The following is an 18,821-nucleotide window of genomic DNA, read 5'->3' as shown; positions in this document are numbered from 1 at the left end:
CTCAAGTTGGTGGCGTTGGAGAAGGGCGCAGGGAGATTATATACCATATATAAACGCTTTCTTAGAGCCAGAGACAAGTATGCTCATTAGATTTTAAAGCTTCTAAGCATTTACCCAGCCAACAGGATGTGCCTGACGAGGTCCAGGTTGGCAGGTATTTCGGGAGGGAAGCCGACCCCTGAGCCTGAGTGGTCCAGGCAGTGGTGGCTATGCTTCCTGGAGACTTTGTGTCAAGACCCCAGAACTGGCTTTCCAGAAATTAGCGTTCTTTCCTTGCAACAAACACCCACAAGAAGTCTAAATTCTAATCTCTCGAGGCCAACTGAAGAGCGTTTCCATTCTCATCTTGGACACTCACAGGATCTCAAACTTTAAGTTTCTAGCCTGGATTCTGAACACGATGACAACCAACTTTTTTTTCTTTCTTTTTTTTTTTTAAGAGAGAGAGGGAGAGCCCATGTGCACGTAAGTGGGAGACGGGTAGAGGAAGAGAACCTTAAGCAGGCTCCAGCCCAGTGCAGAGCCCGACTCGGGGCTCAGTCTCACCACCAGGAGATTATGACCTGAGAGGAAATCAGGAGTCGGACGCTTAACCACTGAGCCACCCAGGCGCCCCAAGACAACCAACTTTTTAATCTGTAAACCGAAGCAGAACACCAGAGACAACTTTTGGACACCTGCTACTCTCCCTGGAAAAAGGAGTTGGGAAGCAAGTACAAAGAAAAAACGGAGTGAAGGCCTTCTGCCTAGAGAGACCTCGTACAAAACGAACACTACTGGTCTACTCTCCAGAAAAGGTCACTTGTAGCAGATTATCTATTTGGCAAATAAGAGGCACTCCTGACACATCCACCAAGCCAAGTGGGTCCCAACTGCCTTGTCACACATGGAGGGAAACCAGTCTGTCCTTGAAGGAGTCATGGGGCTTGCTTGTCCGTCTGCAGCCTCTGGTTCTTCTAAATGCTCTATTTGTCTCGTCTCACCACCACCAACTGTGCCCTCCTCTCCACCCTGGCTGGACTCACCTACAGAAAAAAGACCCTTCTCTGTTACCCCCTAAACCCGCTTAGTCAAGGCTGTCTGTCACAAGGGAGTGGCTTTGCCCGGCCGTTTGGAGGCTGGTTACATCACAGCCCAGCAGATCTCGGTCTTCCAAGTCCGTCCACCGCGCCCCCTGACCCCCGTCCCCAGCAAGGACTCGGCACTGGTAATATCCTCAGGATGTAGCAGCCCCAAGCCCGACTGTCGGCCCTTCTCTTCTAGCTCGCTGGGTCTCAGCCTCGGAAGCAGGTCAGGGTCCCACAGGACAGCTTAGCTCTGTCTCTGTCTCTGCCGGCCGTCCTGACCATGCCTTCGGTGCTCTCCAGCAACCAACAACGCCAGTCATCTGCAGAAGCCCGCAGCCCACACCTGAATGAAACAAAGAAGAGCCCCACAAGGGTTCACACATCCCTGACCCAGAGAAGCTGCTTCTCACGCCACATCTGGGGGAGCGCAGGACAGAGTGAAAAGTCGCTTTCGTGTCTAATTTGCATCCTGCCACTAACTGCTTAAATACAAGTGTTGAGAAAAATCAAACCTTGTGACGTTAGGTCCCAGTTTCAACAATTCTTTGTGGGCAAAGGATGACAGTGAAAAATAAAAGACCTCTGTATATAAAATGTTTATTACAGGCAATATTGGTCCATACACTACACAATACCAACAGTACAAGTGTAATCTTTCAAAATCATCGTTTAAACAGCAAAAGACCAAGAAATAAAATTTGAGTCGACTGATTATTTTTCAAAATATTCTCAATGCACATTATCCTTAGTTCCCTTATTATAGTGAAACATACAAATACAGAAAAATACCCCATTTAACATGTACTAGTGTTAAATGGTTATTTGGCTTAAAATCTGAGTTAAGAAAATCCTTTTTAGCAACCTACGTACAGATAAGTAGCAAACTTTATTATATTAAACAAAGTCGTTCCGTTTCAAACCGGTGAAGAATTTCATCCATCATGTATTCTGGCCCTAGTGTCTACTCTCTCACCGCCGTGGTTCTGATCCAAAGGACCAACTCAAGGAGTCGTCTTAGACACAACCTCATCCTCTTCCCCAACACGCTTCATCCAAAAGTCTGTTCAACAGATGGCAACCGGGTAGCGGTCACTTCGCCATGCGATGCCAATGGTGCCACGAGAGCATGGCCAGACCTGTCAAACAGCCCGTTTTCCTACCTACTGTGGGTTGCTGCTCAGGAGGTACGATAGACGCCAATACAAGCAGAAAGTCTGCGGCTTCTCTGCCACGTGCCTGAGAACACTTTCCATTTTTTTCTGGTCGATGCTCCGATTAGGTAACATACATAAAAGCCAGCATATTAGTTTAAATCTTTAAACAAAAAACTATATTTTCCAAAGTCATTATCATTTGGGGCGATTAAGTGATCTTTTCTTGCTTTGTTGAGCTTCATCTTTAGGGCGTCCCTCCGCTCTTCCCACTCGTGGAGCTCGGCGTTGCCGTGTGCAAACTTACAGCCGCTTCCTTCTGTGCAGGTGCCGTTCATATACCTGTGGGGCAAGTCAGTGCGGTGAGTGCCCGCAAGTGATTCACACAAACCTGAGGAGCACCTGCTTCACCAGCAAAAAAAAAACCCCTTAGTTCAAAACCTTAACCCTACGGGAGTGACTATGACACAGCCGTGACATCCACAATGGGAAAATTAGTACTTTTAAATGTATTAATGAGAAATACCGATTGATGGGGCGGAAAAGACTACAGTCCTTCCTGATGCAGTGGAAGGAAATCTGAACTGGCAGCGAGGAAAAGACACCTTCCATGGGGTGGGGTATCACGTGCATCTAAACGGGGAAACTAAATATGAAGAGTGATTTAACAATATGAGGAGCAATTCAAAATCGTGGCTGGTGGCTAAAAGTTGTTCTAGGTCCACTGAAAACAAAGGAGCGAGAGTCACGTTCTCCTCTGACCTAAGTTCCACACGTGCACTTGAACAGTCAGTCATTCAAAGGCAGTTTCAGCACTCACACACGCCAGCTACAGGGCAGGTTGTGCTTAGCGACCTGCCCTTGACGACGGGAAGGGGGTTGGGGCAAATGCGAACACACGTACTTCTCTCTTTACGTTATCTCAAGACACTTCGGACCCATATCAGCAGACCAGTGACTCTTGTCGCATGACCACAGAAGAGCGAATGAGCGTCCAAGGAGCAACCACCACTTTGAGCCCCGATCCGAGCATCCAGTGTTGGAGGACTCCACCCCCGGATGATCCCCGCGCCGACCCAACGACCTGGCCTAACGACGACGACGTAATGGCCAGGAAAACGGCGTGAGACCCGCCGTCCCCGCGGGGGGGGGGGGGGGGGGGGGGTGCTACGTACCTATCGCAAACACTAAAATACCCTGTCGGAAAGCGGTGCTGCCAGCAGTACTGGTCGTCCTCAGTGTGGAACACCTTCTCCTTGTGCTTCTCCGAGGAGATGTGGCCTTGCCACTGCTTCTCACTGTTGCAGTTCTTCCCACACATCCAGCAGTGAAAGTCGGCCTGGAGTGCACGAGAGACACGCGTGCCATCAGGGGTGCCGTGCGCCCCTGACAGGCCACACGCTGCTCAGGGAGGGCACCCAGACCGGGCACCACTTGACCTACAACCCCGCCTCCACTCTCGGGGAATCTGTCTGGCCGGGGTGGGAGAGGGGGGAACCAGGCAGGAAGATCAAGCTCAAGCTCTGGGTCAGAAACAGGACCAAGAAAGGGATCCCGACACCGTGAGGCGGGCCAGGACACCGGCAGCAGAGAGCGGGGGTGATGGATTCGGCCAGGTTCCGGGAGATCTCTGGCAGGGAGGTGACGGACTGGTGTGCAAACAAGGATGTCTGTGGGGAGGACGAGGGTTCATGAGAGGACCCTGGGGAGGAGGAACTCTTAAGGAACAGCAGAGAGGACGTGAAAGCCCGGGGCTCTGCAGCTGCGCAGGGAGCAGCAGCTGCTCCATCCAGGCCACGTGAAGTGAGCCTCCTACTACGGGCCACACTCGTGCCAGGGACCAGGGAAGTCCAGATGCTGAGAAGACACTGCCCCTGGGGCACAGACTGCACAGAAGGAACTGTGCTCAGGTCGCTGTAGGTACGACCACAGACGCAAGCTGTAAGGTCTGAGCAGTGGTTCCCAACTGGCTAAGAATCATGTGCACACAGGTAAGAACAGATTCCTGAAGGCTTCCTGCGAGATCGTCACTATGTCTGGGGGACAGATGAAGATCCACCTGACTGAACAGCCCAGGTAAATCTCACGACCCAGGAAGTCCAGGTGACCCTGCTTTGGGAACACAGGAACAAGGTGTCCAGGGAGTGAGTGCTGCACCCTGGCACAGGAGGGAGAGTTCACAGGGCACATCCCCAGGCACACACGTGGGGCAAGGCCAGGCCCCAGACGTGAGCCAATCCAGCTGAATCAATTACGGGAAATAGGAAATGGAATAATGCACACGCCCATGTCATCTTTAAAAAACAAGCCAGGCAGGGGCGCCTGGGTGGCTCAGTCGGTTAAGCATCTGACTTCGGCTCAGGTCATGATCTCGCGGTCTGTGATTTCAAGCCCCGAGTCGGGCTCTGTGCTGACAGCTGAGAGCCTGGATCCTGCTTCGGATTCTGTGTCTCCCTCTCTCTCTGCCCCTGCCCCGCTCGCACATGTGCTTGTGCTCTTTTTCGCTCTCTCAAACATAAACAAACAAAAGCCAGACCGAACTATGGATGAGAAAGAAATATGTCAAAGATATGTAAACATAGCCTGGCAAATACACACTGGATCTGGTCCGTCTGGGAAGGGGGACAAACGGGGTTCTAACTCTGTAACATTTTATTAATTTCACAGAAGAAAATACAACAAACTGCTAACATGGTAGCTTCAAGGTATTCATTATATTATCCTTTACTTTTATAAAAAAAAAAAAAAAAAAAAGTAAAAGAAAACCAAAACAGTACAAAACCACAGATGACTTAATGTCTCCAGTGAACCTTGGAGCCAGAGGCCAGACGCTGGCGCGTAAGGCGGGAATGCGGGCATGGCACCCACATTTCCCAAACATCTTCTGGGGCCCGGCACTGGGGTAAATGCTCCAGGACCCATCCTGCTTCGCTTACCCATCACAACCCCACTCAGGGGCGCTCGATTACTCGCCCAGGCTACAGGCTAGTAAGAGGGGACACAAGCACTTAGGCTCAAAATTCTCTACCTCCAAAGTCAGGAAAAGCATTTTCTAGAATCAGGAGGCGTAAGCTTGGGGCCCAAGGCCACCTGAGGGAGGAGCGTGGGCAGCAGGGAGCCAGGCTGTGGGAAGGAGAAAAGGAGGATGAAGATAGAAGGACCCCTGGGGACTCACAGTAACTTCAGCGTAATCTGTCGGCATGTGGATTTGTTTTCCGTTCTCCTTGTTTGATTGACTGGCTACATCATCGCTTTTTTCATTTTTTTGACTCTTTAGCCAGAGCTCATAAAACTGCTCCATATCTTGTACTAAAGAAAAATGAATCGATTTCAGCAGATTTGAATACACCATTGAAATACACACAAGATCATGCAGACCTTTTGTATCAGGTGGCGTACGTTTTCAAGAGGAAAGCGAGACGGTGGAACAGAGACGGATTACAGTAGGCGTGGAGAGGGGCCACATCCATGCAACGGGTAAACTCCGGTGGGTCTGAACCAAATTCCGGACTGTTAGACCACAAGCACTAGTCTTCAAGATGAATTAACTCCTCCCTACGTTTGCAAGACACCTTGGGTGTGCTGAAAATTCAGTAACTATTATAAGGATATTGCTAAAAAGAAAGCCTCACAATGCTTCACACTGCCCCCAGATAAATACTCATGATCACTGCCATAACCACATAGCCACTTACACGGCTCGGGGCCCGAACAGATATGCTCCTCACTGTCTACTGAAAAAGACAAGAAACGCACTACCACTGGGACCATGATTCTGACCCCGACGGGAGCCCATCGAGTGAAGCCGCCATCCCTGAGGATTCACACGCTGGGATGCAATTTACAACAGCACAACTGTGACCAGGTCTTGGGCAATGGCCACAAGCTGCTTCCTACAGTACGAGCAAGTGCATTCAGCAGTACTGGCGAGTGCTAACGCCAGGTTTCTCAACCTCAGCGCTGGTGACATTCTGGGCCAGATAATTCTTTGCTGTAGGGGGCTGTCCTGGGCACTGTGGGATATTCAACGGCATTCCCGGACTCTACCTGCTGGATGCCAGTAGGACAACCCACCTAAGTCACAACAATAATAACGTGTCCAGACGTTGCCAAACGTCCCCGGGGGAGAGGGGAAGTCTGGCCAAATTCATCCCCGGCTGGGAAATCTGGGAATGAGGTTACGATCCAAAAACTGGCTTTGAGGGGGCGCCTAAGTCCGACTTTGGCTCAGGTCATGATCTCACCACTGCTCGTGAGTTCGATCCCCGCGTTGGGCTCTGTGCTGACAGCTCAAAGCCTGGAGCCTGCTTCGTGTTCTGTCTCCATCTCTCTGCCCCTCCCTCACTCATGCTCCCTCTCTCTCTCTCAAATATAAAATAAAATGTAAAAAAAAACTTTTTTTAAATGGGCTTTGTTGCCTACCCAAGTGTTTCTTACAATACATCATCAGACTAGGAGGAGAGATAACCCAGAAATCCTTCGTTCGGACCACTGGTAACAGGAATCACCGCCAGAACCCTGGTGTGCAAGAACACCTTCGGTAAGGCCCGACCGCATGTCCCTCCTCCAAACAAGACAGCGGGAAGGAGTCCCCTCCACACGTCCCCAAATGGGAACACTGGTTAAACATGGTAGGTGACACGCTTAAATCTGAATGGTTCACGTAATTCAGAGATCACGGATCTTCAGCAGTTGGTCAATTTCCATCGCTCTGCTAGAGACTAAACAACACCAATTCCTGCCTTTGCAGCCAATCTTTCTGATCAAAAGTCAAAGGCTGCCTGAGGCTCCTCTCAAAGACTCCCACAATGAACATGCGGTGTGACCAAGGCACACATTCTGCGGGCCTCTGAATCTGACCCTGTTCTCCCGGTGAGGCCTCCTTGAAGAAACTTTCGATTCTAGCCCGACTTGGGGGTGGGGGGGGGGGCTTGGCTATTCACAATAGGAGCAGACGGTCTGGCGCAGGTGGTCAGGAAGGACTGAACTTCCCAGACCACCTTTCAGGAACACATCTGTGTCACATGCAACCCTACGGATCCGCACCCAGCTCTGCCCTGAGCAAACACAGATCAGAGGTCAGGCTCTGCTCCCCTGACTCAACGGCACAGCTGTGCGGGATGCGAGCCGCTCTCTGCGTTCGCAGTGAGCTCGCATGTTTCCAGGGAGGAAGGAGACTTCCCCGCAAGCTAGACTTCACGGTCGACAGGCCACAGTCAAGACAGCAACTTACTGCCGTTCTCCTTCATGTACGTCCACACTTCCCGCTCCTCGGGGCTATGAGCAAACGAGCAGTTCCCAACATACTGACACTTCTTCCCAGAAGCAATATGATTGCACAGCTGTACCAAAAAAAAAAAAAAAAAAAAAGAATATGCTTTAAGACAAGAGTACATTCACTAAAACTGCCTAGTTTTTACTGAGGCCAAATAAGCATTATTCTCTGTGCTAGTGCTGAGTAACATAATTATTAAATAAGATTACCTTATATTCAAATGGACTCTAAGCCCAACATACAGGAGATGAGATTAAGCTTTCTATCTTGAAATTTTTCAAAACAGTATCTCCAACGGAAAAAAAGTAAGGAACTGGGAGATGGAACATTTTCATACAAGAAAATGTCGACAATCTCCCTTGTTCAGAGTATCCGCTTTTAACACAGCAGAGCATTTGACCTCCACAGCGCAGCTCTCCGGCCCCCGTGGTCTGACAGCTCCCACGCTCTCCCTGCCTAATGCCCACCAAGCCTCCTGGTCAGCTCCCGGGAGGCAGTGGAGAAGCTGCAGGTACTAAAGAGTCTCGGGAAAAATCTCGGCCACTCAGCTGACCCATCGCCAACACTGGCAGCGAATCTCAGCCCTCACGCATTCGCTATGCACTGTCTGGAGACGATTATGACAGTGGCCAGGCCATCCAGCTACATAGCGTTCAAATAATACCCCTCTGGTTATTTGCATTGTGCTTTCACAAAGTAAACACAGGGGAACTGGTAGGAAAATGAAGTGAGAGCGATCAGCAGGACACAGACGTCTCTAAGGACCACAACTATCAAGAAAACCTCCATCACTGAGACAGCTCATTCTTAAACAGCATCAGTGTGCTTGTCTTCACAGAGCACACATTCCAGTACAACGAACCTTTGGCTTAGTGTGTGCTTCAACAGATGCTGGCCCAGCCTTCCAATCTTCCGCATAAAGCGAAACCCCAGTAAGTACTTAGTCGGGCACTACTAGGGCGACATTTACCACAGTCTTTGAAAGTTCAACGACAAGGAACAGGGAAAAGAGAAGATAAAGGAGAAGAGGCCGGCCACTGTGCCGGGTTTTTACATAACACCATCTCATGTAATCTTCCCTATGACGTAAATATACCCATTTGCAAATGAGCAAACTGAGGCTCAGTAGCTTGACCAGGGCCCTCTGGGAGCCCCTGAGGCCCATTCTCTTTCCACCTCACCGTACTGTCTACACACATGCACACACAGAGTACTATTTCTTCTTTTAGGAAAAGGATCCCTTAGCAATAAAAAGAGAAAAAAAAAAAAAAAAAGAGGAAATGAGCCACCGTAGCATCGCACAGCGGTACAGCACGTCCAAAATTAATAAGGAATCATGAGAAGTCCTGGCGGCTGGACTAAAACCGTTCTCAGTCGCCTTCGTGTTAACAAAGAATGAGGAGCACACGCACCACCTCGTCTTTTAAAGCATCAGATGCCAATGGCTCCAATAAGCCTTCTTCCCCTCCGCGGAGGCCCACTGATGACATCACTTGGATGGAGGGGTCTAAAACCACGGTGGATGAAACACAAATGTACCGCCTCCTTCAGACACTGACCTGGGGACCTGCGTAAGTTTACAAAACGCAAGGCACTCTGGGTGATGGGGAATCAACATGCCTCTTCCTCTTCCTTCACTCCGTTGGGCAATTCAGAGGGGGTGGGGCCTCACTTACGAGGGGGTCTGCGATACATCCCACTGCTTCTCTGGGAAAATCTCTCTTCCTGTCTGCCATCGGGACAGACAGTTTACTACCTGTCAATGCTCTAAGTGTCCCCGTTCACTCACACAGTGGAACCCTCCGCTGTCTCATGAAGGGCGAAGTCCAGAGCCAACTCAAGGGCTTTGCTCAGACGGCCATCTTTAAAATCACGTAAGGCACCAGAGGGTAGCGAGATGAAATGTGCCACCTCCTGAATGAAACACTACCCTAACGGTCAGCTGGGTCTGCTATTTTTGTTCTCCGGGTTTTTGACGATCACGTGCCTCTCACACTCTCAACATTTTCCCTGGGGGTTACTTTTAGAAAAGCCTACAAAGGGGGGTATCTTTTAGCTCATATCCATGACTTGAGTCAAAGAAACTTGTCAATAGTATTCGTAGTAACACAAGTTTGATGTCAAAGCCAAGGAATCAGATCTCAATGACATTCTCCCCCACTCACTCCCCAAGTAATTCATCTGAAAAATAAGTTAGGTCATGCCCATAATTCTTTCTTGAGTCCACTGTCTATTTCCTTTTTCTGAGTAACTCCTCCAATCCCAGTCAATCCGAAAACTGTCACAGAGCCGCACGCACAAAAGGGGAAGGAAAGCAACGGGACCATTGGAAAATCGTGTCATTTCAACGAGCGTTTAAAGGTCTCCAAGTTTCGTTCTCAATCACTACTACTTTCTAATGATTTGAAATGCCTAATAAAAAAAAAAGTGGCTTAAAAATTACGTATGTACATCAAACTGTAAAGGCATTTGTTTCTTTGTGGGGAGAGGACGAATGTTCATCCACTTCTTACGTTCGATGGACATCACTCTCATCGCGCGGCGATCTCTGGTCCACCTAAGAAACATGGAGTTCAGAAAAAACAAAGACACACTGGCACAGGCAGCATATAAGGAATATAAAGGAACAGGTACAACGTTCGTACCTGAAGGACCAGAGATTTTTCTCAACCCTTCATAAAGAAATGCCTTATGATTCTCTCATTTCACTTCCTATTGATATTTGTTAACAAACAATCCCTTTGAACCCTGAACAAAGAACCAATAAGGAAAGATCAGGAATCTGACTGAATTCTTATCTATGAAATCGTAAAAATCTCTTCCCTTTGCTTTGCAATCACTCCTACATTATCTACTTTGCTCTGCTCTCTTCAAAGTCAATCGTTTTTTCTTATATGTATGATTTTATATCCAAGTAACAGAGAATCATGAAACAGGCAACGTTTACACACACTCACTCACACACACACACACACACACAAGTGTGCACATGCACACACACACACACACAAAGACATACACACTACTTACGAGTGCCTTGCTTTTGCACTACAATATTTTCTGTTCTTGTCCGGTTCAATGACTTGACCATTTCTCAGACACTGAGCACACACAAATTTTATCTTCATATTAAGAGATCCAGGCATTAGCTGATCGCCAAGTACCTTAGACAATTGAAACCGAAGTTTTACCTTTAACAGAATACCAGTTTTCTGACAACAAAATTCTCAATTGCCACGTCTTTACTTTTTCATCATAGCATACAATTTCTGGTACTGTCTGGTTTGATGAGTTGACCATCATATACATGATCTGATAACGAAATCTCCAGTTCCCACCCAAACACAAGAGAATATGACAGAAGCAGATTATCGATGCCACGCCTCAATTTGTGAAAGCCAGCTCTGAAGGGAGACGACTAGAAATCGGGGGTGGAGGGGAGAAAGCACTTCGGGCAGCTGGGACGCAGAACCACAAACAGTCTCCCTCCCTTACTCCCGGGGTCCCCATGGTCCAAGCACCCAACTGTTCTGCCGATTAAACCGAGTAAGAAAACTGTATCCTGCAATCTTGGCAGGTATCATGGGCTGGCTGATTTTTTTTTTTTTTTTTTTATGACGATCACCTAAAATCTGGAATTCGTTTTCACATTAAACAATAACTCAAGTCGCTGAACAGTAAGGAAGGAAGCTGACTGCAAGTGGAAACCACATCTGCCAAATGACCTCCGTTAGGCCGCTCCAAGAAAGGACACCAAACGCAGCGAGTCTCTGAGAGAACATACCTGAGCCCCAGGTACGCTGACTTCCAGATTTTGCCAGTATCGTCTAGATTCTTGAGCGATGGCATCGTGTGAGATACCTGTGAAACGTACAAGCCTTCCTTTAGGCTCACCCTCTACATATCAACAGTCCACCAGCCCGATCACAGCCTCAACTCCCCCACCATCCCCTACGCAGCATAAGCCGTCACCAAAGGTGAATGCTCGTCACGTCCCTCTTTTTCGCAACAGGATATTTACAAATACAGCTCTTGGTGCCTTCTAGGGTGTCTCTCGACCTCCCAAAAGCATACTACGTGCGTGAACGGGTTCCAGCAATTAAGCGCATGAGGCGATTCTGAAAATAAGCCACTCTAAAAATAACGGTTTATAGCCGAGGATAAAATGAACGGTGTTGCCGTATCGGGATGATGGAGAAAGTTGTCTGATAGTGTTTTGTCAAACCCTGACGGCTCCTGAGGAAACGTTTTTTTTAAATTGTTTTTAGTCTTCATTCCGGTACAGTTAACATCCAGTGTTATATTAGTTTCAGGGGTACAACAACTCATTGAGCACTTCTATACATCCTGGCGCTTATTCCCATCATACATCCTGCCCACTCACTCCTTAACCCCCACCTCCTGTTTTACTACCCCCCCCCCCCCCCGCCCCCCCCCCCCCTGGTAACTATGTTTGTTCTATGACTTCAGAGTCTCTTGCTTGGTTTGAGGAGCCTTTTTTTTTTTTGCAATGTTTAGTTATCTTAGAGAGAAAGACAGGGCACGAGTGGGGGGGAGTGGGGGGGGGGGCAGAGAGAGGGGGAGACACCGAATCCGAAGCAAGCTCCAGGCTCTGAGCTGTCAGCACAGAGCCCGACCCGGCACTCAAACCCCAGAAGTGAAACCATGACCTGAGCCGAAGTCGGACGCTTAACCGACTGAGCCGCCCAGGCGCCCGGTGAGGAGCCATTTCCTAATCATGCACCGACCTACCGGTTTCATTTTGCAGTATCCAGACTTTCAGTTCTACAAGACTATGCGCATAAAAGCACTCATCTTCCCTTAAGCAGCCATACCGGACCTCATGGCGACATAAGTCAAGCTGACACTGACCATGAAAAGAACGTATTTTGGAGTATTTTACCGTTGTCTCTCGCAAGATGTGGACAAGGCACCTAAGACAAAAACGGAGTGACACATCATTGTTCTACCCTAGCTTTTTCAAAGGAAAACAAATAAGTAAATGTATATAACGTCAAGTTCTAGACTGAAAATACATGCTAAGTCTTTACCAGAAAAAAGAAGTCCCTTTACACAATTGTTGGATTAACGGGGGGTGGGGGGGGGGATAATTACACCATAAATTAAGCCATAAAATACTGAAATCCATGTCATGAGAAGCTACACATCAATAATGCCTTTTTGTATTAAACATAAATTTCATAAACCACTTAAAAATTCCCAGCAAAATATACTAACAGACATTTTTAAATAGTCATCATCTTTCAAAACAGCAACAAGGAAAAAGCACAGGGGGTAAAATGCCTGGGCAAACACTACTCTGGTTTTATTTGGGTCTAAAGACAGAATCTATTGCGTCACTAGAAAAATTAGAAACTACCAACATACTTATTGTCTTCAAACTCATGCTTTGTAACCGGGTGAGAACAAGAAGTAGAATTATCTTTATTTCTTTTACTTATCATTCTAGGTTTATGATCAAAACATTTCTGGAACAGACAGAGAAAAAGAATTACCACAACATCACACAAATTAGAACTTTTGTACCATACTAATGCACATACTTATACATTACAAACTGATGCCAACTAATGTCTCATAGAAGTTTTTGCATTCTCTCGGATACTGGGAGGTGCGACTATTGACTGAGTGAACGCTCACCAGGTAGCAGGACGTGTGCTAAGTGTTTTATATTTCTGGGCTTGCCAGTCAGGAACGATCACCAATTTTACGTCAGAAAATAAGGTTTGGAGATAGTACCTCACAGAGGAATATAAACTCTCCAAGATGCTCTTGGAGAAGTTTGAATACAGTGAGGTTGATCTTTCCATTGCCACCAAAGAAAGCCTCTCTGCTGAACGCCCCTTTCCGCTCCAGTGTCCAGATATCTATCTCTTCTTGGCAATAAGCAAATGTGCAGTGGCCTGAATATCTACATTCCTCCTCAGCAGCAACATCTAGAAAGACAGACCATCAAAAGACATTTAAAACACAGCCATTGGTTTTGGTTTTTTTGGTTTTTGATTTTTTTTTTTTTTTAGTGTTTTCTTTCTTTTTGAGAGACAGAAAAAAACAGCAAGTGCTCAAGCCGGGGAGGGGCAGAGAGAGAGGGAGACAGAGGATCCGAAGGAGGCTCTGTGCTGACAGTAGAGAGAACGATGCAGGGCTCAAACGCACGAACCGTGAGATCATCACCCGAGCCCAAGTTGGACGCTTAACCGACTGACCCACCCAGGTGCTCCTAGCCGTTGTTTCTTCAAAGCCAATGATTATGAAACATTTTTAGGGTACCAGCTGAACCTCTGTAGCTCACAGATAGCTTCAAGCAATGATACACATTTTACTATGCAGGGATGGAACTCACTCTAGAACGATAGCACCACGGGTCTGGATTGTTTTTATTTTTGATGGGGAAAAGGCTCTCACATACTCCACCTAAGTTTAAAAAATCACTTAAGAGACATTCAAAGCACATTCAGATGAAGCAATCTGACAAAAATGAATACAGGGGTGCGTGGGTGGCTCAGTCAGTTAAGCATCTGACTTTGGCTTAGGTCATGATCTCATGGTTCGTGGGTTCGAGCCCCACATCAGGCTCTGTGCGGACAGCTCAGAGCCTGGAGCCTGCTTCAGATTCTGTGTCTCCCTCTCTTTCTGTTCCTCCCCTGCTTGTGCTCTGTCTCTGTCTCTCTCAAAAATAAATAAAGATTAAAATTAAAAAAAAAAATTCAATACATAAAGTTCTCTCAAAAGCAACTTAAAAGAACATTTTCAAAGCCTCAGTTCAGTATTCTGATTCTGTTTAGACTCAGCCAGGGAACCTAAAGCGTAAGACGGTTTTCTGTTTAAAACCTGTTTAAAATCGGCCAAAGCCCGGTTTCCATAACCATCAATACACACAGGCACTGGGGTGCCTGGTTGGCTCAGTCGGTTAAGCCTCTGACTTTGGCTCAGGTCATGATCTCACGGTTCGTGAGTTCGGGCCCCACGTCGGGGTCTGTGCTGACAGCTCAGAGGCTGGAGCCTGCTTCAGATTCCGTGTCTCCCTCTCTCTCTGCCCCTCCCGTGATCATGCTGTCTCTCTCTCAAAAATAAATAAACATTAAAAAATCCACACACACACACACACACACACACACACACACACACACACACACAAAGCACTGAAAGAAGTTAAAAACAAAGGTAAAAATAATACAAAAGATACAAATGTCTCAACCCAAGGAACTTTTAATTCTACCTACACATTTTTAGGGGCACCTGAGTGGCTCAGCTGGTTAAGCGTGTGACTTCAGCTCACGGCATGATCTCACAGTTTGTGAGTTCAAGCCCCACGTCGGGCTCTGTACTGACAGCTCAGAGCCTAGAGCCTGTTTCGGATTCTGTGTCTCCCTCTCTCTCTGCCCCTCCTCCACTCGCTCTCTGTCTCTCTCTCAAAAACAGACATTAAAAAAAAAAAATTAACTCTACCTACACGTTTTTAATAACAGTAATACTGGGACCATTATAATAAATGTAACAAATCATTTATCACTTATGTCATGCACACCAATTAATTATAGTACATACCTTTACATATATAATAAGGTCCTTCATAATTTGTTTTTGTTGGTCTTGGGCGTATTTTTTTCCATGATTTATCTTCAACATTCTTTATTCTACCAATTAAAATATCTTTCTTACATTTATGATCTATATTAGCATGGTAAGTGAAATCCATTAACTTAGGGCCTGAAAAAGATGTAAAAAAGGATTGCTCATAGGCACAAAGAGCGACATTTCATTTTACAGGCACATTTACAAGCAGACGGATATTGATTATTAAATTCCCACAAAAACCCTGTTTTTATAACCCCCAAATGTAAATAAGCTACCGAAGTAATTTGTGCCTTTTATATGCTATTTGTCAGAGAACACGAAGTTTTATTCAACACCAGCGCCCTGAAAACATACTTATTTAACTATGAGGACAGGAATTCTGATGGCTTCTAAAGGGAAAAGACACCCTGAAATATACATAACTAAGAAAGAAAATGAATTTAGGCTTTGGTTTAGGATAAGTTGTGTTTATATCACCTGACTTGGGGGTAAAGGTATGGAACAAACCAGCAGAAAAGACTTTACCTTTATAAACACTGGTCTTAAAATGCTTTTTTTCTAGTTCTTGCTTTATTTGAAAACGATCACATTTTTTAATAAATATATAGAAAAGTAAAGAATTTCATAAAAAATTTCAGTAAGACTTCATCATCAGGTAAGGTATTCTAATCCATATGATTGTATAAATGAAATTATATCAAATAAGAACAGACTTATCCTATCCAGAACTCAAACATGGACGGAAAAACCACGGTAGCTGGTGTTCTCCACGCGTATTTATGAGTCCGGAACTCTCAGACTATCGACTAAGCTCCCCTGTTTGGTCCTGACCTGATTTTACAAAACACATCTGACAAGCTTGTCTCAGTTCATGGGTTCCTTCAAGGGGGTGTCTTGGGGTCACGGATGAAGGTGGTTTAGTAACTGCGCTTCCAAAGAAGTTTCCAAAGTCATTTCTAGGGTGGCTTGAAATTCCCAGGAAACTCTCAGAAGCAAACAAGTTGCCTGGTCCATTCATCTGCAAGAAGGAAAAAAAAAAAACCAAAAAAAAAAAAAAAACCAAAAAAACAAAAAAAAAAAAAAAACAGCCAACAAATATTGCACTCTCACTAAAGAAGGAAACAAATTTGTGACAAACAAGACATTTCTTCACGTACTGAAATCGGTACTAGTCTGCCGTTGCTGTGCTTCTATGGAAAAGCTGGTTCTTTCTGGGTTTTCCACTCTTTGGGTCTCTGGGCCCCTCCCCCACCTTCCTGGCTTCTCGCGAGTTGACAGAAGTAACAGGTCATCGTTCTGCTCCTACGGCACACACTCTTCCTATGCCCTGATCTCATCTTGCCTGTGTGGGTTCTGCGGTGCTAAAGCCTCTTGCGCCCCGTGCCACCGCGAGGACTGTGCCGTGACAGGCGCGGTCTTACGCACGCGGCGTTCGTCCCTGGCTGCTGCTCGAGGATCCTGTCTCACCACCATTTCCCCCGGCACACGCGAGACGTAAGGGAGACCATCACGTCCATTCGGGTAATTCCGTTACTTAAGTAAAAGACCTACGTTCAATTTAAGCGACGTTATTTACAAAAGAGGAAGTGGCACTTACAAGTAAAAGGGAGGAATTACTGCCGCTAAGCGCTGTTCCCTCTCTAGAAGTTGAGGTGGGCACATCTAAAATAATAAAAACACTTCAACAGACCTCATTCTAATCATGTCACAACAACATCAGGGCTCAGTGGCTGACTACGCTTCCCCCGTGTTACTTTCCCTCCCGCTCCCGCTTCCAAGGAGCTTTCTTGCTCATCAAGGACACTCGCAGAGGGCAGTGGATGGTCTCCTTCCCTCTGGAAATTTCCAGGGGCATACATAACCCTCAGGCCAACTGTTTTCGGAGACATTGGCTGAAGGAGGGCCTGCCGAGTGGGGCTGTTAAAAAGACCAAGAAAATAACTCCTGTCCGAAATGGGAAAAAACAGCCTCCTCAAACTACAAAGCAGGAATTCACCACAACATTAGGAAAATGAGTAAGGTGCAGTGACTTTCTTTTTCTCGGGCTGCCCCTCGATTACCTTCTCTCTGCCCTCTGCTTCCCACAAATTTTAGTTTTTTCAGGTGTCAGTCTTTAAATCAATCGTTCTGATTTTTCTCCCTTTAACCACCTAACAACACCTTGGGAAAATTGGAAGATTTTGATCAATGTTGTTGAAAGCAGATATTAAAGAATTAGAGAGGCAGGGGCCAGACCAAAAACTCAGCAATCTCTTGCAAAACTAAGGCACCACACACAGTTTGGGGCCCTCTGGGGATGAAGCCTGACGCAGACAGATCTCATTCTATGGGTTTAATTCTGAATAATTCCGCCTTAAATTAGTCTTTTAACTATTTGCTTCGTTCAGAATTTTACAAGGATAGCCTGCCTTTAAGACCCGTGAGGATGGGGTACGCCTTTCTTGGAGAAAACATTTAAGCCATTTTGTCCCCCAAAACAATAGACACCCGGCTTAGCAAACTCTCTTGTTTAAAAACTCAAAACACCAAAATAAGTACCACACACATTCCTGAGTATTCCCCTGCTCCTTCATCTCCTGAATGGCACGGTTACGCCCAGGCGAATTAAAACTGCAGATTTAGTTTTCATTTTTACAGCTACAACGAAAGTAACTCAAGCACCAACTACCTAAAGTGAGTTACGTAATTGCCAAACAGACTGCCTTCTTTAGAAAACGAACTGCGGTTATTTACACAAGCGGCTCGATTCTTACCTCGCTTGGAATCACTCATTGAAAATGAACTCAAAGAAGAGCAGAAATCTTCCAAGGATGAGGTCAAAGGTGGATACAGTTCTGAGAAGGAGGGCGGAGGGGCATACCTCGCACCAATGGGCAAGGTGCCCAACAAAGATGCCGAGAAAGGCATGCTAGGGGGGACACTGGCTGCGGGAAGGGCTCCTCGGACTAAAGCTGACGGCTAAAAAAGAAAAAAGATTTTGTTAAACCCCAGGAAACTTGATTACAAGTGGGCCAACCTGCTTTGAACATCAGCGTACAGAAACAAATTACTGCACTGGGTAATTACGTAACAAAGCTGAAATCAGTATCAAGACTCAAGAGAAGAATCTAGGCTACGGGGGCGCCTAGGTGGCTCAGTCGGTTAAGCCTGCGACTTTGGCTCAGGTCACGATCTCACAGTCTGTGGGTTCGAGCCCCACGTCGGACTCTGTGCTGCCAGCTCAGAGCCTCGAGCCTGCTTCGGATTCTGTCTCTCCCTCTCTCTCTGCCCCTCCCCTGCGTGTGCTCTATCTCACTTTGTCTCTCAAAAATAAACAAACGTTAAAAACAAAACAAAACAAAAAAGAAGAAGAATCTAGGGTATGGAGCTTCTTTCTTTCCAAGCCCACTTTCAAAAAAGGATCAAGGTCTCAGGAAACGAACCGTCTTGCACTGTTGGTGGGAATGCGAACTGTGCAGCCGCTCTGGTAAACAGTGAAGAGGTTCCTCAAAACTTAAAAATAGAACTACCCTACGACCCAGCAATTTGCACTACTAGAAATTTAGCCAAAGGCTACAAAAAAATGCTGATTCGAAGGGGCACATGTACCCCAATGTTTACAGCAGCGCTATCAACAATAGCCAAATGATGGCAAGAGCCCAAGTGTCCATCAACTGACAAACGGATAAAGAAGATATGGTTTATATACACAATGGAATACTACTCGGCAATGAGAAAGAATGAACTCCT

General features: G+C 46.5%; 1 protein-coding gene across 3 annotated transcripts in view; it reads right to left on the bottom strand.

Moving 5' to 3' along the window:
* Positions 1–1,644: 1,644 nt before the first annotated feature.
* The window catches only part of ZC3H7A (zinc finger CCCH-type containing 7A), a 35,243-nt gene continuing 18,066 nt past the window's right edge, over positions 1,645–18,821 (bottom strand). For all 3 annotated transcript variants that reach the window (XM_040459023.1, XM_040459022.1, XM_040459021.1), the window contains 14 exons: positions 17,846–18,050; positions 16,690–16,754; positions 15,924–16,110; positions 15,063–15,224; positions 13,254–13,450; positions 12,882–12,982; positions 12,246–12,427; positions 11,278–11,354; positions 10,524–10,657; positions 9,945–10,050; positions 7,452–7,560; positions 5,394–5,527; positions 3,394–3,557; positions 1,645–2,560 (listed from right to left, as the gene is read on the bottom strand). In XM_040459023.1, coding sequence (XP_040314957.1) covers positions 2,371–2,560; positions 3,394–3,557; positions 5,394–5,527; positions 7,452–7,560; positions 9,945–10,050; positions 10,524–10,657; positions 11,278–11,354; positions 12,246–12,427; positions 12,882–12,982; positions 13,254–13,450; positions 15,063–15,224; positions 15,924–16,110; positions 16,690–16,754; positions 17,846–18,050 — 2,013 coding nt within the window. In that variant the 3' untranslated portion in view covers positions 1,645–2,370. The remainder of the gene's footprint in view (positions 2,561–3,393; positions 3,558–5,393; positions 5,528–7,451; positions 7,561–9,944; positions 10,051–10,523; positions 10,658–11,277; positions 11,355–12,245; positions 12,428–12,881; positions 12,983–13,253; positions 13,451–15,062; positions 15,225–15,923; positions 16,111–16,689; positions 16,755–17,845; positions 18,051–18,821) is intronic.

This window comes from Herpailurus yagouaroundi, unplaced genomic scaffold, assembly GCF_014898765.1.
Source record: "Herpailurus yagouaroundi ecotype Mexico unplaced genomic scaffold, PumYag 222, whole genome shotgun sequence".
NCBI lineage: Eukaryota > Metazoa > Chordata > Mammalia > Carnivora > Felidae > Herpailurus > Herpailurus yagouaroundi.
Note: the sequence above shows the minus strand (reverse complement) of the source record. Positions and strands in the feature narration are given on the sequence as shown.